Genomic DNA, 20,000 nt, shown 5'->3' with positions numbered 1-20,000 from the left:
GAATGAATGCGCGGAGCAGGAACAACCCACACACACTTATCACGCAATCGACTAAATCGGCTATGTCAGTCTATCGATCACCGGCCCAAGATTAAGTGTTTGATTCTACAAACTCTTAAAAGGATGTGGTTGATAAATGCACATTTAACCGAGCCCATTAATCAAGCAGCCCCGCGGCTGCCCCGCCCTCGGACAGGGAGAGGAGTAATGCGTCTGTATTAACACGTCCGCGTTAATGCCTTATTTACACCGGCCCGGAGCGAGGGGGGGGAGGCTGGCAGAGGAAACCGCGCCGGGGCCGGAGCCACAATGGAGGCCGGAGCCGCAATGGAGGCCAGAGCCGCAATGGAGGCCAGAGCCGCAATGGAGGCCAGACGTCCCTGACCTCGTGGCCCGTGTCTCTGAGGAACCTGCCCGGGACCGGGACCCCGCCAGCCTTGGCATGCCGCGCCCTGCCTCAGCCTTCGCTCCAGAAACGCAAAGCGCACTTCGCTCCTCTGCTTCCTCTCCGCCAGGGTTTAAAAAAAAAAAGCAGTTACTGGAAGCAGGTACTCACATAGCAGCAGGCCAGCAGGCATTGGCATCGCCCGGGCTGGAACATGAAGCTCCCCTCCAGAGCCCAGAGCTGAGCTACACTCATTCCTACCCTCCCAGGTGCAGAGCAGAGGGGAGCAGAGGAAAGGAGAGGAGAGGAGGGGAGGGGAGAGGAGGAGAGGAGGGGAGAAGAGGGGAGAAGGAGAGGAGGAGAGGAGAGGAGAGGAGAGGGAGGAGGAGAGGAGCGCAGAGCAGAGCAGAGGAGAGCAGAGGAAAGGAGGGGAGAGGAGGAGAGGAGAGGAGGGGAGAGGAGGGGAAAAGGAGAGGAGGAGAGGAGCGGAGAGGAGAGGAGAAGAGAAGAAGACAGGGGAATGGAGGAAGACACAGAGAAAGAGAAAGATGGGGAGTGGAGAGCAGGGAAGGGAGGAGAGGAAAGAGGGAGAAAGGGGGGGAAGAGAAGAGAGGTGGAGATGAAAAAAGAGAGGGGGAGAAAGGAGAAGGAAAGCTTAAAAGGGACAGTTGTATAAGAAAAGGAGTACTCAACCCACTGAAGAGAGGGTTAGACACACAATGGCGTCCCCACCGTGTTGGTGTGGAAGCAGAGTGAGGCAGCACTTAGCCCTGCGTTAATAGGCCCTCAGGCCAGGGGGTAAGCGTGAGGCACAGAGAGAGAGCGAGAGAGAGGCTGTGTTTGCGCTGGGTCACGTCGGGGTCAGGGCCGGGTCGCGCTTTATTAATAGCGGTGTTTTGGGTTTTAAAACTGGCCTGGGCGCCGCAGGGAGGAGTGGATGAAGGAACGCTCAAAGCCCTCCGTCCGTTTCTCCACTCACATCCGCTAACGTCCCCCACCGGCCTTGCTAGACCATTCCCCTCACCCCTTCCTTCAGACGTCCATCCCTCTCTCATATATCACTTCCTCAATCTGTCTCTCATTTAATCACAGACACAATGCCCCCTTCTGAGAGAGAGAGAGAGAGGGAGAGAGAGAGAGAGAGAGAGGGGGAGAGAGGCAGTAGCCACCACAGCCCAATTCCCTCATTAATGCACCCATACCTTATGCACCTCTCTCTCTCTCTCTCTCTCTCTCTCTCTCTCTCTCTCACCCTTTCCATCTTCCTCTCTGTGCCGTTCTGAAATATCACCCTCCTGCCATCATTATGTGACTGACTTATCCCACTAATTGGGGGGCTCACATCTATCAGAGACAGAGAGAGAGGGGGACAGCTTCTATTGACAGATAGGAGATAGTGAGGGAGGGAGGCACATGATAGATGTGTGAGTGATAGATTGAGTGAGTGTGTGTGTCTGTGTGTGTGTGTGTGTGTGCGCGAGTGTGTATGCTTGCGTGTGTGTGTGCGTATGTGTGTGCATGTGTGTGTGTACTTGCATGTGTACTTGCATGCGTGTGTGCATGTGTGTGTGAGTGTGTGTGTGAGTGTGTGTGTGCATGTGTGTGTGTGAGTGTGTGTGCATGTGTGTGTGCATGTGTGAGTGTGTGTGTGTGCATGTGTGTGAGAGTGTGTGTGTGCATGTGTGTGTGTGTGTGTGAGTGTGTGTGTGTGCATGTGTGTGAGTGTGTGTGTGTGTGTGTATGTGCATGTGTGTGAGTGTGTGTGTGTGTGTATGTGTGTGTGTGTAAGATATCTGAGCAGAGCAGAGCAGTGAGAGGGCAGCTCTGCTGCAGGTGTACCTGTATACTCCCATGGTGCTCAAACACAGAGTGAGAGCCCTTCAAGGAGAACAGAAAGAAACAGAAGAATGAACAAACAGAGAGAGGCTGGGTGTGTGTGTGTGTGTGTGTGTGTGTGTGTTTGGATGTGCCAGCATATGACTGCGTGTGTGAGGGGGAGAACTCACAAAGAACGCCGTAAAACAGAAACCGTTCATGGGCAATTAACTTTTGCCATTTTCTCAGATGATATAAATACACGAAATTAATGCGCAGAAAGATATAGCCCGTCGTTAGTTACCAATTGCTTTTATTGCCATTACTCAAAGTGCACACATCTCTTGCCTCAAACATGTTCACTGAGGTGATTTAGCAAAATTAAATTGGCGTGAAAAATGTCACATTCCGTTCTTCCACTTGCCGGCGTACTTCAAAGCACTGTGAGAAATATGACATGATGGAGTTCCCAGCGCGTTAACCCCTCATCCCACGGACAGCCTTCACCACAAAATCCAATATCTTTGGGTTTACTGGAAGACAACAGCGCGTTCTATGATATTCAGTAAGAACGAGCGAGAGGAGCTAAGAGAAATATCCATTACACGTCAAAACACAAACGTAAACACACACACACACAAACGCCACAAAGAAATCTGCACAAATAGAGAAACACACGCACTGCGTCCGCGGCAGTGTTTACGACCGTTCACACCACGCCCATGTGCAATATGCGAAGCCCTCTTAAATGGCACCGTTTAAATATCCTGCATTAAACGTTAAGTGCTGACCTGTTAAGCAGCTACGCGAGGGCCATAATTCAAACATCACTCAGAGCCATTCGAAGGCCAATCGATAGCCGATAGCAGAGCGAACCCTGCCGTAACTCACGACTACAGTGTAACCCCATACATTCATCGAGTTGCAGTAAGTCACCAATGTGCTGATATGAAATGCACTCTGGGAAGATGCTGTCAGTGTCAGCTCCTAAATGGGGAACGCTGCGTTGTTTGTCGTCCCGGTAACAGATGAATGGGAGGCAGTCAGCGGCGTTTAGCCGTCAACAGGCCTGAGAATCTGCAGAGTGCAGAAATATGTCAGAGGAAAAATGGACAGCCAACTAAAGAAATACATTAAACAGACACCGCGGGGTTCAGCCACGTCTCAGAATATCACACACACGTGCATTAAAAACACGTGGACAGAAGACGTACACGCACGCACGCACACACACACACACACACACGCACTAAAGAAATACATTAAAAAGTCATGGCAGGTTCCAGCCACGTCTCAGAATATCACACACATGCATTAAAAAAGTGGACAGAATATACACACACACACACACACACAGAAATACACACATACACACTAAAGGAATACATTAAAAAGTAATCGCAGGTTCCAGGTATAGAATCTCTCAGAATAGCACACACACACACACACACACACACACAGAAGGGGTCACACACAGTTCCAACCACACATGAAAACACAGCAGACCGTCTAATCCCACTTGCACGGAGAGAGTGAGGCAAAAACAAACCCGGACGCATTCTCTTAAAAGACACTGAACACTCGCGCAGAACGGGAGGTGGAGGAGTACTGGAGAGGAGAGGGGGAGAGGTGGGAGAGGGAGAGAGGGGAGAATGGGAAAGAGAGAGGGGGAGGGGGGGGAGAGTTGGGAGAGGGGTGGAAGAGAGGGAGAGGGAGAGAGGTGGGGGGATGAGAGACTGGAAGAGGAGAGGAGGGGGAGAGGAGATGTAAACCCACAGGAAGGACATGTTACTCCCCTCAATCGTTCGGATCGATGAAAGAGGGAAATGGATTCGCTCCCAGAAATGCACTCTCAGGTGGTATCCAGTTTCGGAGAGGGGGGAGTGGGGTGGGGGGGGGGCGGGACAGGGTAGTTTGGATATATTACCTCTAACTGGACAATGTAACAGTTACATCACCCTGCGGTCGTCTCAAGGGTAAAGAAGAGACCGCGGGGGTGAGGGCACACTATGGTGGATGAAGGGGGAGAGTAGAACTGGAAGAGAGAACGGAGAGGCCAGGGGAGTGGAAGGAGAGGGGAGTGGAAGGAGAGATTTTAAAAAAGCTGGCAGAACCAAGATGGGCGAATAAAGACAAGCAGTTAGAAGGAGCTGACAGAGGAATCAGACGTGACTCAGACAGTGATTAAGATCATTCAGGTCCCTGCGCTCTCCCACCCTTCTGCGTTTCACACCGCTGTCCGCACACCGCACACCGCACACCGCACAATACGCCCATCTCTCATTAGCTCTCTCTCTCTCTCTCTCTCTTTCTCTCTCTCCACACACAACCTGCCGCCTCCTCCCCCTACACCTGCCTCTTTTTGACGTCCGACCGACGCCCCCCCTCCACCTCCACCCCCACCCCCACCCGCACTCCAGTCCTCTCAGGTTCAATCTGTCCTCGCCTGTATCTCCATCCCTCCTTCCCTCTCTCCACAGTGAGTGTTTCAGAGTGAGAGAGAGAGAGAGAGAGAGAGAGAGGTTGCTTGCTGGTTCAGCGAGGCTTAATGTAACGCAATCCCCTCTCCCGCCCCGCGCACCCCCGGAGCGCTCCAGCTTTACTCGCCCCGAAATGGCGAAGCCTCGCCGCCCCCCCGTGCGGCGAGCCGTTGTGTGGCTAACAGCGCCGCGCGCGCCGGCTGCCAATCACACCGCACACGCATTTCACGCACTATAAAGCGCGAAGTGCGATGACTGCGTGGCCCTCTCGGTGGCACGGCCCGCTGCTCCGGGCCCCGGGGCCCCGGGGCCCGCTTTCTGACAGCGACGGCTTCCACCGCGCCAGGATATGAAGTCCATCACAAACGCCGGCACGCACGCACACACACACACACTCACACACGCATTACGCTGCACATATGTGCACTCAGTGAGCACTTGCTATTATACTTATTGGCCTGCTGCTGCTGCTGCTGCTGCTGCTGGTCTATCCACTTAAGAGGCTTTACGTGTTGTGTGTTCAGAGATGCTCTCCTGCGTACCACTGCAGACCACGGTTATTTGTGTCAACCTTCGACCCGTCTGGCCTTTCTCCACTGCCGTCTCTCATTAGCAGTGCGTTTCCGCCCGCACAACCACTGCTCACTGGCTGTGTTTTGTTTTTCGCACCATTCTCTGCAAACGCTACAGAGTGTTATGCGTGGAAATCCCAGGTCATCAGCAGTTTCTGAGATACTCAAACCAACCTGTCTGGCACCAACAGTCATTCCACGGTCAAAGTCACATTGCTTCCCCATTCTGACATCTGGTCTGAAAAACGGCTGAACCTCTTGACCAAGTCTGCATGATGTTATGCAGTTAATTGCTGCCACATTATTGGTTGATAAAATATTTGCATTAACAAGCTGGTGTGCAGGTCTACCTAATAAAGTGCCCAGTGAGTGTAGATACAGTATATAGGGATCATGTGACAAAATTCATTACGAATTGGTGATAGAGGCTTCAATGTATGGCGTGAATCTATCAGTCCTTTATAGGCATTCAATTTTAAAATGTTGTTGTTTTAAGGGAGAAGGACATACGGAAGGCTAATCTCTTCTGCTGTTTTCTGTTTTTTTCCCTCCAGGTCTGTGGATAACCCCCTTCTACCATGCCACACACCCCACCCCGACACCCCTCCCGAAAATCACGCCCGTCCCTTCCACAGCACCAGGACCTTTCCAAAAACACACCACGCACCTCGACGGCTCCCGCCCCACGACGCCCCAGCCCAGCCCGCCCGGCGCCCTCCCCAAAACCGCCGCCGCACCTGTGCGCCTACCCCGTCGCGCGCGGCTCCTCGCGGCCCCCCCCCGCCCGCCCCCTGGCTGACCCTGGTGGCCTGTGCCTGCCTGCTGCCCGCCCTGCTGGCGCGTGTCCCCGGCGCCTCGGCCAGCGAGACCTGGGGCATGGTGTCGGCCTGCCCCTTCCACTGCGTGTGCCGGAACCTGTCCGAGTCGCTCAGCACGCTCTGCGCCGACAAGGGCCTGCTGTTCGTCCCGCCCAACGTGGACCGGCGCACCGTGGAGCTGCGCCTCGCCGACAACTACATCCGCCAGGTGGGCGGCGACGACTTCGCCAACATGTCGGGCCTGGTGGACCTGACGCTGTCCCGCAACACCATCCACGCCATCCGCCCGCTGGCCTTCTCCGACCTGGAGAGCCTCCGCTCGCTGCACCTGGACGGCAACCGGCTGACCGCCGTGGGCCCGCGCGACCTGGCCGGCCTGCTCAACCTGCAGCACCTCATCGTCAACAACAACCAGCTGACGGACGTGTCGACGCAGGCCTTCGACGACTTCCTGCTGACGCTGGAGGACCTGGACCTGTCCTACAACAACCTGCGCAAGGTGCCCTGGGAGTCCATCCAGAACATGGCCAGCCTGCACACGCTCAACCTGGACCACAACCTCATCGACCACATCATGGAGGGCGCCTTCGGCGAGCTGTACAAGCTGGCCCGCCTGGACATGACGTCCAACCGGCTGCAGACGCTGCCCCCGGACCCGCTGTTCGCCCGCTCGCAGACCGGCGTGGTCAGCCCCACGCCCTACAACGCCGTCACCAGCCTCAACTTCGGCGGGAACCCGCTGCACTGCAACTGCGAGCTCCTGTGGCTGCGGCGGCTGGTGCGCGGGGACGACATGGAGACGTGCGCCTCGCCCGCCCACCTGGCCGGCCGCTACTTCTGGTCCGTCCCCGAGGAGGAGTTCGCCTGCGAGCCGCCGCTCATCACCCGCCGCACCCACAAGCTGTGGGTGCTGGAGGGCCAGAGGGCCACGCTCAAGTGCCGGGCCATCGGCGACCCGGAGCCCGTCATCCACTGGGTGTCGCCGGACGACCGCATCGTGGCCAACACCAGCCGCACGGCGTCCTACCGCAACGGCACGCTGGACCTGCTGGTGACGCGCGCGCGGGACGACGGGGCCTACACCTGCATCGCCATCAACGCCGCCGGCGAGGCCACCGCCCTGGTGGACCTGAAGATCATCCCGCTGCCGCACCGCGGGAACGGCACCGGCCCGCTCGCCAACGGCCGCGACCCGGGCTCCTCCGACATCACCACCGGGAAGACCGGGGGCGCGGGGACCGCCGGGGGGCCGGGCGGAGGGGGGGCGGCGGCGGCCGACGGGGACGGCGGGGGTGCGGAGGCGGAGGAGGAGGCGGAGCGGGAGCGGGAGGAGAAGGAGGACGAGGAGGAGGAGGAGGGGGAGGAGGAGGACACGGGGGAGGCCGGGAGGGGGAGCGGAGGGCACAGGGTCGGGGTGCAGGGCGTGACGTCCACCTCGGCGCAGGTGCGCTGGGACATGGGCAGGGCCTCCGGGGCCTACCTGGTGTGGATGTACCAGATCCAGTACAACTGCACGGCCGACGAGACGCTGGTCTACAGGTGAGCGCCCCCCAGGGGCCACGGCCGGCACACACTCAAAGCAGCCGCACGTGCAGCCGGCCACCAGCAGGGGGGCACTCGCTCGCCATAAGCGCTGCGGTACACTGAAGTCCATAAGTATTTGGACAGCGGTACAATTTCTGCTCTTTTGGCTCTGTGCTCCAGCACATTGGATTTTTGAAATGAAACAACGACTTTTGAGGTCAAAGTGCAGACTGTCACCTTTAATCTGGGGGTGTTTACATCCATATCGGTTGATCCATGTAGGAATTACATCCCTTTATATACATAGTCCCCCCCATTGAAGGGGACCAAAAGTAATTGCACAGGTGGCTCCTCAGCTGTTTCTGATCAGTCAGGTGTACTAAATGACTTCCTTCGTATCGGTAAAACAAAAAGCTTTCAGTATCTAAAGTCTTGATTCTAAGCTTTTGATTGCCTTTGGAGTCTGCTATTGGCATTTATCAACACGAGGACCAGGAGTCGAAGCCAATTAAAGTCAAGGAAGCCATTATGAGGCTGAGAAATAAGAAAAAAAACTGTCAGAGACATAGGCCAAGCAATAGTCACCACCGAAATAAACACCATTACTGTTCGAATACTTATGGACTGCAGTGTATGTGAAGCACTGGCAGGCTAAATGGAGACAAAGCAGTTAATTAGAGACTTGAGTGTAGCAATGAGCAGCTCCACTCCTGGTTCTTTAGTTACAAATGAGGGTGGTGATACTACTCAAGATTAATAAGGCAAATGACTCAAATGGAACCAGTAAACAAAACAGACCCATTGAACTAAAGGATGTGCCTTTTCATTGTTAATCATTTGGCTAAATGAGCACAATCACTGCAATTCTGAGCACTATAGTGCACAAAACACAAATTTTACAAATTACAAGTGATTATAACTGTAGTAACGGGGAACTGGGTCTGGCCGTGGTTCGAGACAGAGATCCACAGCAGGGGAATTCCTGTCAGGACTATTTCCCGTTTCCTAAGGAATAGGCCTACGGGAAAATGGGAAAGCATGTTTTCCCCATTCGCTTAGAGCAATGCTGTTATTTGACAAAATATATGCGGTTTAATTTCGTGAAAACATCTGCAACAGCTGTTTGACGTGTTTGTCACAATCCAGGCTAAATCCGTGGAGGCAGGGGGAGCGCTCTCCGTCTGCAGACAATTCGATATAAAGATCAAACGTCGCTCGAATCCATCAACGCTTTCAGAAAGTACACTGCTTTTTGAAAGAGCCGTTCTACGGGAAGAAAGGAAGGCATGTAAATCATTATGGGTCCATTACTATTTTGCTTTGGACTATACAGTAAGCCAATATTCAGCTTCAGCTTATAGGCCTGAGGCCAACGTCTATTTTGTTTTTAAGGGAGATATCCATTTTATTCGTGATTTGCCACGGTCTGTTTAATTTAGGCCAAAGTCTATTTGGCAGTTATTATAGCACATTTTGTTATATTTTTATTTTTTTCATAGGCCTATCTCAAATGTTTTATAGGCAATTTATTTCATTGTAATGTGAGAGGCTTTTGAATTATGATACAAACAATATCAATAGGCTATTATATTATTCAATTGAACGCATTGAACTTCTGTGGAACTTGTATCTAATGTTTAGCCCATATTTGCAGTCCTAAATAGTGAAAAAACAAAACTAATGTTCTGTGATGTGAATTTTTGCGATCACAATGTATTACTCCATTTAAAATAGTGTGGCTTAAACTCGTACTGCCTTCACGCAAAACCTGAACGTTACCGGAACATGCCGTCTGTCTTTATACATTATCATTACTATGACTTAACACCAGCTTCACTTCAACAAATTCAGTTTATTCACGAAATGTTAGAATTGTTAAACATTAGCGCAAGGCCGTTCTCACGGACAAATCACCGGCAAACTCTGCAAAAAGCTGCATCCGAAAGACCATTATTACCATGCGTGTGCATTCATTCTAATATTAATAACATGGCCTGTAGCATAGTGGTTAAGGTAAATGACTGGGACACGCAAGGTCGGTAGTTCTAATCCCGGTGTAGCCACAATAAGATCCGCACAGCCGTTGGGCTCTTGAGCAAGGCCCTTAACCCTGCATTGCTCCAGGGGAGGACTGTCTCCTGCTTAGTCTAATCAACTGTATGTCGCTCTGGATAAGAGCGTCTGCCAAATGCCATTAATGTAACGTAAGCGGCCTTCTTCTGCCTTATGAATGACACCAAATACAGAGCTGTGAGATTAGGAACCCCTTGGCTTATGCATTTATTTTTTTACCCTCTTGTTTTTAAGTCCTGCTTATAGAAATATGACCCACGTTGTTTCCCTGGTAGCATATACCTTAAAAATGAGCCCAATTCCCCGGGACTCCCGAGGCAACTTGCGCTTGCTCCCGGGAGAAAGAAAAAATGTTTTATTTTCGAGGAGGACGTTAATCCCTGATCGACAGAGAGAGAGAATTCGGGACATGAAGGCCACGAGAGGAGCCTGGGAAGGGAGGGAAAGAGAGAGATGGAGGGGATCAGACAGAGGACTCTGGGGGGAGAATAATGAAGTCCTTAAATGAGCTTAAACTGAAGGGCCAATAAGTGTGTCACAACCTATCCGGCTGACAGGAATGGAGAGACAACAGGGGGAGAGGGGGGGGAGAGAGAGAGAGAGAGAGGCAGAGGCAGAGGGGAATAGAGGAAAGGAGGCAGCTGCAACGGATCGCTTTCCAATTTTTCAACATCCTTCTCTCCGTCTGCAGTGAGTCAGTGGTGACAGGAGAGGCTTCATGTTGTAAACTTTACTGTCCGCGCTGCGGCTTCAGAGTACAACATACACTCAGTGAGCACTTTATTAGGTATTTATAAGACGCATTTTTCTCATGTATTGATCTTCCGCTGCTGTAGCCTATCCGCTTACCATTGTTCTAACGTGCGGTTATTTGCGTAACTGTCACCTTCCTGTCAGCTTTGACCAGTCTGGCACTTATCCCCTGACCTCTCTCATTAACGACGTGTCTTTGCCCTTGCCACTCACTGGTTTTGTTCTTCACACCGTTCTCTGCAAACTCTGGAGACTGTTGTGCGTGAAAATCCCAGGAGATTCAGCAGTTTCTGAGATACTCAAACCGCCCTGTCTGGCACCGACAATCATCCCACAGTCAAAGTCGCTTAGATGACATTTCTACCCCATTCTGACATTTGGTCTGAACAACAGCTGAACCTCTTGACCACACCTGCATTCTTTTATACATTTAGTTGCTGCCACATGACTGGCTGATTAAATATTTGCATTAACAAGCTGGTCTACCTAATAAATTGCTCACTGAGTGTAAATACATTAAAGACATCAACAACAAATCACCACTCACATTTGAATTCCATTCATTTTACATTCAGACAAATACCAATAACATTCCCCCCCGATTACAATCTGAATGGAGGAAGGGAGAGAGAACAAGTGGAAAGAGGGTGAAGAGAAGAGGAAGAGAGAGGATAAGGAGGATTGGAAACAGATGGACAGAAGAAAGCTGAAATGAGAAAAAAAAAAAAAAAAAACTCCAGCCCCAAATTCCTTCAGACTCCGTCTACTCACGTTGCTGTTTGGGGCTCAAATAATTGCAGTTTCTGTGTCATCAACCTTGCAAAACATTCCTCTGTCTCTCAATAGCTGTCAGTCACTCTTACAGACACACACACACACACACACACGCACGCACCCACCCACACACACACACATTCTGAGAGATAGCTGTCAGTCACTTTTACACACACACACACACACACACAGACACAGACACAGACACACACACACACACACACACACACACACGTTCTGACAGATAGCAGGGGAGGGAGAGGTGAAGGATCTTTCCGGGAGCACACAAAGGAGAGGGACGTTGTTCTCTAATTGGATGTCCTCTCAAAATATAACTGCCTCAACAGCCGTTATGAAAATGAAATGCTGTAGGTTCTGTATATACTGTGGTCATGCATATTTTATAGGATTGCCCCCTTTGTAAGAGCGTGTGCTGAAGCAACAAAACGGATTGATATGGAATAAACACATAAATACATAAGAACATAATAATAATAATAACACAGGTGACCTTGGCGGCTAACTCCTAATTTACAGACAGTCACACTTAATAGAAAGCAACTGCAGTGACAGAATCGCTCGGGCGGAGAGATGTGGATGGAGAGAGAGGGAGAGGGAAGGAGAGAGAGAGAGAGGAAGGAGAGGGAGGGAGAGAGAGAGGGAGAGGGAGAGAGAGAGAGGGAGGGAGAGAGAGGGAGAGAGCGGCAGAGAGGGAGGGAGAGAGAGGGAAAGAGAGAGACAGAGGGAGAGAGAGAGAGAGAGGGAGAGGCAGAGAGAGAGAGAGAGAGAGAGGGAGGGAGAGGGAGAGGGAGAGAGCAGCAGAGAGGGAGGGAGAGAGAGGGAAAGAGAGGGAGAGGGAGGAGGAGGGGGAAACAGAGAGAGGGAGGGAGAGGGAGAGAGAAAGAGAGAGAGACAGAGGGAGAGAGAGAGAGAGGGAGAGGCAGGGAGAGAGAGAGAGAGAGAGAGAGAGAGGGGCAGTGGTGACGCGGTGCGGGGAGGGGTGGGGTTATCACCAGGACAAAAATAACTCAAGGCCTTAGTGAGAACCAGCAATTATACTCCAATGCCAAATGTACTGTACTGTGAGCCATGAATCACGCTGAGGAGCCCAATATGTTTTAATTTGCTTTTAATCTGCGCGTACGCAGCGGCAGATCTGCTCACCGCATCGCGGCGGTCCCCGCATTTAGCCGCACCGAGAGCATTTGGGCGGAAAAACAGATTTCTAAATGCGGCGGGCACTCAGGTGCCGGAGGACGCTAATTCAATTATTACAGGCCAAAATCGCCGGGCGTGAGCAAGAGACGCTTTGTGCCCGGATGTCATCAGCACCTCTCCTCACCCACCCCACCACCTCTGGCCTCTCCCCCCCCCCCTTCAAACGCCTCTACCCCCGCCCCCCTCTCCCCTTCTCTCTTCCTCCACCGCTGGTTATTCCTTTAATCATTTTCTCCTTCATCCACATTTATCCGCCTAATGCGGTTCCTTCAAAAGAGCTCTGCCCGCCCTTCTTCTCCCCGAGCAATTAATTCTTAATCATTAGTTATTAGGAGCCGCGCATTTTCTCTGAATTCCATTTCACTCTACGGTTCATAGGATAGCTTCTTTTTTTTACCTCCCTCCCTCCCTCCCTCTCTCTCTCTCTCTCCGCCAATCCTCTCAGCACACCGACCAACTTTTCTCTCTCTCTCTCTCTCTCTCTCTCTCTCTCTCTCCCTCTCTCCGTCAGAATCCTGCCGTCCACCAGCAACAGCTTCCTGCTGAAGAACCTGGTGTCGGGCGTGGACTACAGCCTGTGCGTGCTGGCCATCTTCGACGACGCGGTCACCTCCCTGGCGGCCACGCGGGTGCTGGGCTGCGCGCAGTTCAGCACCAGGGACGAGTTCCCGGAGTGCCGCTCCCTGCAGGCGCACTTCCTGGGCGGCACGCTGACCATCGTGGTGGGCGGCGTGGTGGTGGTGACGCTGCTGGTGTTCACCGTCACCATGATGGTGCGACACCGCGTCTGCAGCCCCGCGGGGGACGGGCTGGACGAGGGCGACGAAGGGGGGCCGCCCTGCTCCTCCTCGTCCTCCCCCCCGCTGCCCGCCAAGGGCACCAACGTGTACTCGCAGACCAACGGCAGCGGGGGGGTGATGATGGTGGTGGTGCCCAACGGCGTTCTGCCCCAGCAGAGGGGCCGGGGGGGCGGGGGCGGGGGCGGGGGCGGGGGCGGAGGGGCGTCTTCGCGGCCCAAGCCCAAGACCCTCCCCAAACCCAACGTCAACCTGGACCTGTACAGGGCGGCGGGGGGCGGCGCCCTGACCGTGGCCGTGTCGGAGAAAAAGCTCCCCCCGTACACCCCCGAGACCGAGAGGATGGCCCTGTACTACAGCCCGTCGGGCCTGTCCTCCACCCTGCCCCGGCACGTCAAACTGCGGCAGGGCAAGGACAGGGACCGCAGCCCGGCCCCCCGGGCGCCGCCGGCGCACGGGTACAAGGAGGAGGTGGCCGAGTGGCGCTCCAGCGTCGGCGGGGGCGTGGTGGTCAAGCGGGGCGGGGCGGACCGCTGGAACTCCTCCCACGCCTACCAGACCCCGGGCCCGCCCAGCCCCGCCCGCGGGGCCCTTCGCGCCAAGCGCAGCTCCTCCTTCGACATGGGCGAGATCGCCACCACCACGTGCTACAGCTACGCCAAGCGGCTGAGCGTCATCTGGACGCGACGCAGCCAGTCGCTGCACGGCATGCTGGTCCAGTGCGCGTCCTCCGGCGCCGGGGACGACGGCGGCCGCGCCCACCACGCCCGGCGCTGCCTGCACGCGTACAACACCACCAACTCCAACTCCAACTCCAACCCCGGGGCGGGGGCGCCCGTCAGCGCCGAGGAGCTGGAGGAGAGCGTGGTGTAGGCACACGGGGGGGGGAGGGGAGAGCTAAATTCCGAGGAACGAGAAAGGGAGGACAAGAGATGAGAGGTTTACGTAAAAAAAGAGGACCCGTCTGAGCGGGGAGACTCTTGGGATGCAGCGCGTGTGGATCCGTTCGATGCTTTTTCAGTGGCCCGCTGATGCCGGGTTAAAGGTGGAATACAGCCTGAAACGGCGAGGAGAGACAGGAGATAGGGAGGGGGGGGGGGGGGGGGGGGAACGCACCGGCTGAGAGACACATGAAGATAGAAAGCGGAATTATAAAAATAGACACAGAAAGAGCCGTACGAAGAAGCGTTTCATGAGTCCAGTGGCCGCAGCGGATGCCTGGGGCAAGACGACCTCAGCTTAAACCGCCGCTATTGTGAACAAACACAAACAAAGATAAAGAAATGACCTTCAGAGAGGAGAGAGAAAGGGATCAGCGCGGATGCGGTTTGCTGCAGGGTAGGTGTGCGCGGTACTTTCGGAAAGGACAGGAAAAAAACGCGTGGAATAACAAATAAATAAAAAAACGGACCTGCTGAGTCATGGCTGACGATTTAAGCGTCAATCAAACGCAAACCGACGGGCCGCGATTTTTGCCCACCCGTGCGGGGGCCTTGACACCGCGCGGAAGGGGAGAGGCGGGAAAATATCGCAGCCGGGAACGGATGGGGATCCCTAACAAACCTGACAGCGGAGGAGCGTTTGAAAGTGATGGAAAACGTGAGGGAGTGATGAGGATTTGAGGAGCTGCAGTGGGGAGAAGGCGACATTAAGAAGCTGGGAGCGGATTCGGGAGGACAAGGGAACGGCCACAGCGAGCATTTTCTACCGCAATAAGGGAAACAGGAAATAAGAACATTCTGGAAAATGTGCAGTTTCCGAGGGAAACCGGACTGACGGGAAAATTGCACTGAATAGAAATGACATGAAAATGGTAATTGTATGACCCGTGGGTGAGAAGTGGTAAACAGCAGTGGGAGGTGGAATTGCTTCGTGCGCTTTGGACCGGGAACAGTAATACAATATGACCTCAGAAGTTAGCCGTCGGGAACGTGGATGCAGATGTTCCAGGGCACAGGAGTGTTTTTGGGGAGGTCGAGTTCATTCTTAAGACTCATTTCGCCCACCTGGGCCTGCCGGCTACCCCCACCGAGAAAATCACTCCCAAATGCGATGGTAATCATTCCTTGATGTCATACCTGAATGCCACTGCCATAAAGAGACACAACATTCACAAACAGGCAAAAAAAACTTTACTTTAGGTTGTCCTGTGTAGCATACCCTACGTGAGACAGTCTCATGTCCAATCGTTCACAGACGTGTATAACTACTGACATAGGCAGGCATAGAGCATCGCGTGACCTGCGGGAGATGCGCTACGCTGCTATGAATGTTTATTACGGGTTTTAAAGCGGTAATGTTGTTTTAAGCACGTCTATGGAAAGTAAAGTACACCTGCAGTAAAGTGCTATTCCGAATTATTTCACGTTCTTTTCACAACATGTTCAACAAAGGGTACCAAAAATCCAGATTTCATTAAACCACCACCCCCACCCCAAAATAAAAACAGAACATGGGAAATACATTTACTAAGGAAGAAGAATCGATTCAATATATACCTGAAACTTAACAGATAAAAAAACTCAATGAACTTATGATGGATGACATAAAACATGGAACTGTAATATGTTGTTGCCATTAATATTCTTTTTTATTATGTTTTGAAACTCACTAGATAATGAAATGTGATTTGTTTAGATCTTCAATAAAGCAATTATCATGATTATTATTATTATTATTATTATTGCGGAGAGACTGTGCACAAAGTATAAGAACATACAGACAAGAAAGAAAGGCCAATAATATTAATAATCATCCTAATAATTATGTTTTGTTTAATCTTATTTTGCCAAAGTAAATATTGTTACCTTGACTTGATATTCTAATCTGAACATGAGAACATTTAAAAAAATGATCAATTATGGAGGTGCATTCAGTGTAAAAGCATTAAAAGATAATGTACATACACGCAAGTGCCAGTGAATCTTTTCTTGTCACTCCTGCCATAACTGACCTTAGCCAATGACAAACAGCCAAGCCCGGCCGGCCTCGGAGACCGCACCGTTAACAGCGCACGGCGAAGGCAGAAGTCTGCGGCCGCGTTGCGATAGTCTGCGGCCGCGTTGCGATAGTCTGGACGCGTTGCGATAGTCTGGACGCGTTGCGATAGTCTGGACGCGTTGCGATAGTCTGGACGCGTTGCGATAGTCTGCGGCCGCGTTGCGATAGTCTGGACGCGTTGCGATAGTCTGGACGCGTTGCGATAGTCTGGACGCGTTGCGATAGTCTGGACGCGTTGCGATAGTCTGCGGCCGCGTTGCGATAGTCTGGACGCGCTGCGATAGTCTGGACGCGTTGCGATAGTCTGGACGCGTTGCGATAGTCTGCGGACGCGTTGCGATAGTCTGGACGCGTTGGTCGCCCCCGAAAGCGGCGACGCTTCCGCGTTTATCATTCGCGACACGCGTGGCGTCTGCAGGTGCAGATATCGAGAGGACGGGGAGAGGGACAGGGAGAACGGCAGAGTTTGACAAGAGTGCTGACACAGGCAGAGGGAGAGAGGGAGGGAGGGAGACGAGGGAGAGAGGACGAGAAATGGCGTGATGGAGAGAGAGAGGGAAGAGACGAAGAGAGAAGGTGGCAGAGCCGGGCCCTCTGGGTTTGGTTGGGCGACATGTAGCATAGTGGTCAAGGTACGTGACTGGGACCCGCAAGGTCGGTGGTTCGATGTAGCCACAATAAGATCCGCACAGCTGTTGGGCCCTTGAGCAAGGCCCTTAACCCTGCATTGCTCCAGGGGAGGATTGTCTCCTGCTTAGTCTAATCAACTGTACATCACTCTGGATAAGAGCGTCTGCCAAAATGCCATTAATGTAATGTTATAGTAGCCCTAAATAAGAATATTTGGAGAATGTTTTGAATACTCAAGGTGCAAATTGTGTTGAACATAAATAACAATACTGTACAAGGTTTGGTCACGTTTTCCAATAAGGTTCATGAATTGGCATGAACTGATGTAGTTGTTAACATGAATTAATGATGGCCAAATACATTCATTTAGCATTAACTTTTCTTTAGTTAATGCACTTGTTAACGACTAACTAATGTATTTGTTGACATGGTATTTATACATTAGCAAACTATAGGATGAACTTATAATTAGCAAACCATTAACAAATACATTAAGTGACCTTTTCATTCCAATATGAATTGGCAACTACTAATGTAGTTGATGAATTAATGACGTAGAAATACATTAGCAGAGCTGTACAGATGAACCTCTCGGTAGTAGTTAGTTAACAACTACATTAGTTCATGCCAATTTCCGGGAACCTTATTGTAAAGTGTTCCCAAAGATTTTAATTGAATTTTGCAGCCCTGGGCTAACTGTGGCCCTACACGACTGCACAGAGTATTTATACCGGCAGCCAGCTCCGGAGGGGGAGGTGTATGAGCGCATGTGCTAATGTTCTTCGTGTCATGCGAGCACTTTGCCACAATTTACCGCTGTGCCAATAAAGTCCATTTGAGCTCGACTGATGTGGAACGAGGTGGGGGGGAAAACAAGCGTACACACACCACTGCTCTCCCTCTCTCCATCTCTCCATCTCCACATCTCCACATCTCCGATGCACACGACCCGCGCGGTTATCGCAGTCTGAGCATGCACACATCTACCCCCCCCCCCCCCCCCCCACGCCGCCCTACCTCCCCACCCCAAACTTAATTCAGCTCATTAATTTATTACAAAGGTGCGCGGCGGCCTCAAAAGCAAATACAATTTGTTGTATTACCAACTATTACCAAGGCTAGTGAATAATTGAAGCACATCTGCATCATTTATGCCGGTCTCCTTTCAGAGGGATCAGTAAAAAAAAAAAAAAAAAAAAAAGGTACAGTGAGAGGGAGAGGACACTGGAGGATTCCTTTTCAGCCATAGTGTTAGCACAGATCCCATTTCTGCTACACTGTAGGGTTAGCACAGATCCTCATTTCTGCTACGCTGTAGGGTTAGCACAGATCCCATTTCTGCTATGCTGTAGGGTTAGCACAGATCCCATTTCTGCTACGCTGTAGGGTTAGCACAGATCCCATTTCTGCTATGCTGTAGGGTAAGCACAGATCCCCATTTCTGCTACGCTGTAGGGTTAGCACAGATCCTCATTTCAGCTATGCTGTAGGGTTAGCACAGATCCCATTTCTGCTACGCTGTAGTGTTAGCACAGATCCTCATTTCAGCTATGCTGTAGGGTTAGCACAGATCCCCATTTCTGCTACGCTGTAGGGTTAGCACAGATCCTCATTTCTGCTATGCTGTAGGGTTAGCACAGATCCTCATTTCAGCTATGCTGTAGGGTTAGCACAGATCCCCATTTCTGCTACGCTGTAGGGTTAGCACAGATCCTCATTTCTGCTATGCTGTAGGGTTAGCACAGATCCCCATTTCTACTATGCTGTAGGGTTAGCACAGATACCCATTTCTGCTACGCTGTAGGGTTAGCACAGATCCTCATTTCAGCTATGCTGTAGGGTTAGCACAGATCCCCATTTCTGCTACGCTGTAGGGTTAGCACAGATACCCATTTCTACTATGCTGTACGGTTAGCACAGATACCAATTTCTGCTCAGCTGCAGTGTTAGCACAGATACCCATTTCAGCTATGCTGTAGGGTTAGCACAGATACCCATTTCTACTATGCTGTACGGTTAGCACAGATACCAATTTCTGCTCAGCTGCAGTGTTAGCACAGATACCCATTTCAGCTACGCTGTACGGTTAGCACAGATCCCTATTTCTGCTCAGCTGCAGTGTTAGCACAGATACCCATTTCTGCTCAGCTGCAATGTTAGCACAGATCCCCATTTCAGCTACGCTGTAGGGTTAGCACAGATACCCATTTCTGCTCAGCTGTAGGGTTAGCACAGATACCCATTTCTGCTACACTGTAGGGTTAGCACAGATCCCTATTTCTGCTCAGCTGCAGTGTTAGCACAGATCCCTATTTCTACTATGCTGTAGGGTTAGCACAGATACCCATTTCTGCTCAGCTGCAGTGTTAGCACAGATACCCATTTCAGCTACGCTGTAGGGTTAGCACAGATACCCATTTCTGCTACGCTGTAGGGTTAGCACAGATACCCATTTCTGCTCAGCTGCAATGTTAGCACAGATCCCCATTTCAGCTATGCTGAAGGGTTAGCACAGATCCCCATTTCTGCTACACTGTAGGGTTAGCACAGATCCTCATTTCTGCTATGCTGTAGGGTTAGCACAGATCCCCATTTCTACTACGCTGTAGGGTTAGCACAGATACCCATTTCTGCTCAGCTGCAGTGTTAGCACAGATACTCATTTCAGCTACGCTGTAGGGTTAGCACAGATACCCATTTCTGCTATGCTGTAGGGTTAGCACAGATCCCCATTTCTACTACGCTGTAGGGTTAGCACAGATACCCATTTCTGCTATGCTGTAGGGTTAGCACAGATACCCATTTCTGCTACGCTGTAGGGTTAGCACAGATCCCCATTTCTACTATGCTGTAGGGTTAGCACAGATACCCATTTCTGCTACGCTGTAGGGTTAGCACAGATCCTCATTTCTGCTATGCTGTAGGGTTAGCACAGATACCCATTTCAGCTACGCTGTAGGGTTAGCACAGATACCCATTTCTGCTCAGCTGTAGGGTTAGCACAGATCCCCATTTCTGCTCAGCTGTAGGGTTAGCACAGATCCCCATTTCTGCTCAGCTGCAGTGTTAGTCTGCCAAATGCCAATAATGTAATGTAATGTAATGTTAGGGCGGCACGGATGGTGCAGTGGGTAGCACTGCTGCCTCACAGCAAGGAGGTC

At 51.8% G+C, this 20,000-nt stretch overlaps 2 protein-coding genes across 2 annotated transcripts in view; one reads left to right on the top strand and one right to left on the bottom strand.

Moving 5' to 3' along the window:
• LOC133125089 (leucine-rich repeat and fibronectin type-III domain-containing protein 2-like) overlaps positions 1–14,285 on the top strand; it is a 26,434-nt gene extending 12,149 nt beyond the window's left edge. Inside the window, exons 8-9 of the mRNA XM_061236806.1 lie at positions 5,807–7,609; positions 12,924–14,285. Of these exons, the coding sequence (XP_061092790.1) occupies positions 5,807–7,609; positions 12,924–14,082 (2,962 nt within the window). The 3' untranslated portion in view covers positions 14,083–14,285. The remainder of the gene's footprint in view (positions 1–5,806; positions 7,610–12,923) is intronic.
• The window catches only part of LOC133124235 (pyruvate carboxylase, mitochondrial-like), a 205,226-nt gene that overhangs the window by 57,003 nt on the left and 128,223 nt on the right, over positions 1–20,000 (bottom strand).

The sequence above is a fragment of the Conger conger genome, chromosome 3 (assembly GCF_963514075.1).
Source record: "Conger conger chromosome 3, fConCon1.1, whole genome shotgun sequence".
In the NCBI taxonomy this organism is placed as follows: domain Eukaryota; kingdom Metazoa; phylum Chordata; class Actinopteri; order Anguilliformes; family Congridae; genus Conger; species Conger conger.
This window is presented reverse-complemented; position numbering and strand designations above follow the sequence as displayed.